A 3,890-nucleotide genomic window follows, 5' to 3' on the forward strand; every position below is an offset into this window, starting at 1 on the left:
CCGTTCCCTGGTGGAAGGAGCTATGATAAATAATAGAGCGGCACCTCATTAATTCTGCACAAGCAAGCATGGCAATCGGGAGTAGTTCCTCACAGCCGAGACAGCCGACTTCCCCCTGCTGCTGAGCGCTGGCAGGGTTTTCCGGGAGAGGCGGGGGAAAATGTATTTTTGTACCCGCTGACACGCCTGGGGAGAGCAGGCGATTTTCTACGCATGCATGACTCTTCTCCCGCTTGCAGATTTCCAGACAAAGACGGGCTAGTGGGGCGGTCCTCTCATCTGCTAGCTCCTGAGGTTTTGGGTTGTTTTGGATTTTTGGTTTTGTTTATTTTTGTCTTCTTTTTCTCCTCCTTCTTTTTTTCTTCTTCGGCAGCGCAAACTCACCAGCGCAGACCTATCCAAAACACCTCTGGGTTCCCAGCAGGTGTGTGTGTGGGTGTCCACAAGTGCTTCGCAAAAATGATGCCTTTCTGACACAAAATGCAGCATAGGCTGTGAAATGATGGTCAGAATAATTTGTATCCTACTCTTTCCTCTGCTCTCATTGTCTCCATGCATTCACGATTTTTTCTCTGGCCATGCAAAAAAATACCAGCTTCCTCAGTCTGATGACAGTGCCAGTATATTGAGCTGCAGGAACTTAGCTAATTGATTTAAAAATAAATTAGAAAACCTTTTCTTGTAGAATACCTTTTCTTGTAGTGGGGTGGTGAAAATCTGAAGTGCCTATTGCAAAGCCCCTAAGGCTTTTGGACATCGTTCTGATAATTTTGTTAATGTTACTAAATTTTGTTAGTGAATACTGCATCAGCAGATGTTTGATTCACTAAAAGTGACCATAGTTTATCATTGCAATGATGTATGGGAATCTCTGAGAAAGAGCATGATGCGGAATAGAAAAGTAGGCTACTCTGAAGAGGGGGTATTGCCTAACACACAGTTGACCAAACATTTCTGTTGCTTTATGACACCCGAAATAGCCTGAATCTCTGTTCCTGCTCATTTTGAGGCATACACCCCCTCCCCAATCCTTTTTTTTTTTGGCCAGAGAAAGGTTATTAGAATTATAGTTTGTAGTTTATTTGGGGCTGTTTTGTGTCAGTAACATATTCTGGGAGCTGGACTTCTCAAGGCTATGTATTTATTATGGGTATGCTTGTACTCCAGGATGGCTTAGCCTTGATGAAACTCATCTTTCTTGCAGCATTGTGCACAGCAGTCTCTTTCCAAGTCTGCTGTTCTAGGAAACTGTGTCTTTTTCTTAAGTGAAATGGTGCATGGTTAAAAATGTGTTTTATAAAAAGGGTAATACTGTTTTCTTGGCACGCAGTGTAAAAACAGTGAGGAATATATTCAGCTGGTGAAAAACCACTTGAATCAGTTTTAGCAGATGCTGAGGTAGGAGAAAACATTGTTTTGGCTGCTTTGAATAGACAATGTGTTTTCAGGCGGAAGCTGGATATGAAAGGATTTTTAAAAATACATCCCATGGTGCAAAGTTCCAATGATGTTTACCCTGCCAGCTAAAAAAGCAGACAGGAACAGTATTTTCAGAAAGAGGAAACCGAGGAGGAAAGAGGTACCCACATACAGCTTGCATGCAGGAGGCTACCTCAGGGAGCGTGTTTGTCCTGTGATGAAATAGACAGAAATCCTTGTACTTTCTGTGTGAACTGGATGAGTGAAGAATGTTACATGGGCATAGGTATGGCTAAGAGTAGGCAAATCAGCCCCAGAACAACAGTCTGCTGCTGTAATTCTCACAGAGATGCCAAAAGTGAGCTTTGTATCTCCAAGAGAACCAGGATATATGTAGCTCGGCATGTGTTGCAGATTTTGGCAGAAAAGTGCAAAGAGGTCATAGTGAGAAACTGATAACTGTGTTGTGTTCCTGGGGTAAGCTGTGCCCTGAATGATTATGCTCATTTCCCAAGGAAAAAGCTCCTCGCAGCCTTGGCCTGACCAGTGTTGGCAAGTGACACCTTATAGCCCTGTGGTGCATAGTTGGGTACCAGCAGGGGGTTAGCACTGTGGCTGAGGCGAGGGTGCTCATAACTCATGGGTCCAAGGGGCTGGGCAGTGTGGGAGATCTTTGCATCTGCCAGAAAGAGGTTCTCAAGGACATGAGGGGTGACAAAGACCACTGACTTGCAGGCATCCTTGCTGCAGATGCTTCTCACTCAGGCCGTTGCCAGGGTGAGTGTCCTGGTGGAGAGCTGGGAGACAGTGAACAGGGCAGCAGCAAAATCGCAAAGGAAAGCGTGCGTTAGGCCTGACTTCCCACGTGCTTCCAGGTGGTGTTACATGGGATGGCCCAGAACCAAAATCCCATCAGGGCCCTTGGGTGGCCCCTTCAATCAGGAGGCTGGGAAGCATGGATGGTGCTTCTGGCTATAGTCTTGTCCCTCCACTGGCAACACTGCAAAGTTGTGTGGGAATTAAAATCAGTATTTCAGGAGTCCTGGAATGAAAGCAGAGGTGAGGTCAGAGGGAAACTTTTATTCTTACCAACGTGGTTTTTTTCCTTTTATATAAAATGTAGCGGACAGCACGAATTTTCGCAATTCCTTGCACCTCCAATATTAGTCTAAGAAATGGGGAATTTCTCTATGTTTACCTTCAAAAATACAGGCACAAGACTGACTTTTGTCCACAGGGAGAGCAGGGGAGTTCATGTGGAGGCATCTTGCCTTTGGGTTCCTGGCCTTGTTCTGCCACTCTGGACTGTCTTCCCTGGGGGAGAGAGTGTCGATTTGAAGCTCTCACTTCACTGGCAGGTGAAGGTGGCAAATTGGACTTAAAAAGCTTTTCATCCTCATCTTTTTGCTTTCATTCCTTGTTATGCTCAGTGTTGCTTAACAGTTTGGAGATTAAAATCTTTTTTATAAATTATCTAAGGATGTAACTGTTCAAATATAAACCTGAAAACAGTGCAGTAGATTGTGGTCAAGGCACATTTTAATGAGGACAAATTCCACTGGATTTGCACCTCAGTGCTCTATACTCCTCTGCCTCATTGCTGGCATAGAATTTTATGAGTGTTTCATCAGAGCTTTGTAAATGTGCATCTGTGGTGATTTACTGGTGCTTTAGAATCCCAGAGCGTACTTGGCTGCTCTCCAGCTCTGTTTGATAATGGTTCCTCAAGAGGAAATGCCTAATAGATGTTTGTGAATGAATTAGTTTCCTCTCTGGATTTGGTTGTTTGTTTTCTTTTTTTCCTTTACACAGGTCTCTCAGGCAGCTGCAGAACTCCAGCAGTACTGCATGCAAAATGCCTGCAAAGATGCCTTGCTTGTTGGTGTTCCTGCAGGGAGCAATCCCTTTCGAGAACCGAGATCCTGTGCCCTACTCTAAAATCAGGTAATAAAAGTCACAGATACCACAACTCTGGTTTGAAACTCATGTCTTAGCAGGGATAAGGGCACATGGTGATAGTTGTTTGAATGTCAAGTTCTTGATAGCAAAGTGTTCACCACTTCCCTGCTGGCTCAACAGATTGTTTTCAGTTTCTTTTAGGTGTGGCATGTGTCTTTCCTACAGTTCTTTCTAGAGGTGTTTAGTTTGTTCAGTCAGTTTTTGTGCTTGAGCAGCTCTGGGGTTATTGGCAGCATCCAAAATAATAAAAACTGTCAGTGAAATACGGTTGTGTTTGACACAGCTAAACATTAAAAGTTGTATATGCAGCTTGAAGAAGACAAAGCTGTGTCAGTTACATGTGTTTTGATGACCAGCTCACAGCTTAAGTTAGAAGCTTATTAAGATGGGGTTTGTCCTCAGAGTCAGATTGCCCTTCATTTAGCTGTGCCTGTCCTTAGGGGTTTGGTGCCGCACCGAAAGTGCGGAAGCAGAGACAAGCTGAGGCAATCTGTAAACACACCTGTCGTAAC

The 3,890-nt window shown here is 44.2% G+C and overlaps 1 protein-coding gene across 1 annotated transcript; it reads left to right on the forward strand.

Moving 5' to 3' along the window:
* Positions 1-3,231: 3,231 nt before the first annotated feature.
* Positions 3,232-3,357, forward strand: GNG10 (guanine nucleotide binding protein (G protein), gamma 10; the record flags this gene model as incomplete). The annotated part of the gene is made up of 1 exon (XM_009872688.1): positions 3,232-3,357. A coding segment is annotated over one exon (126 nt), but the record flags the coding sequence as incomplete, so codon positions are not given.
* Between the last annotated feature and the right edge of the window lie 533 nt (positions 3,358-3,890).

This window comes from Apaloderma vittatum, unplaced genomic scaffold (assembly GCF_000703405.1).
Source record: "Apaloderma vittatum isolate BGI_N311 unplaced genomic scaffold, ASM70340v1 scaffold22157, whole genome shotgun sequence".
Classification (NCBI taxonomy): Eukaryota; Metazoa; Chordata; class Aves; order Trogoniformes; family Trogonidae; genus Apaloderma; species Apaloderma vittatum.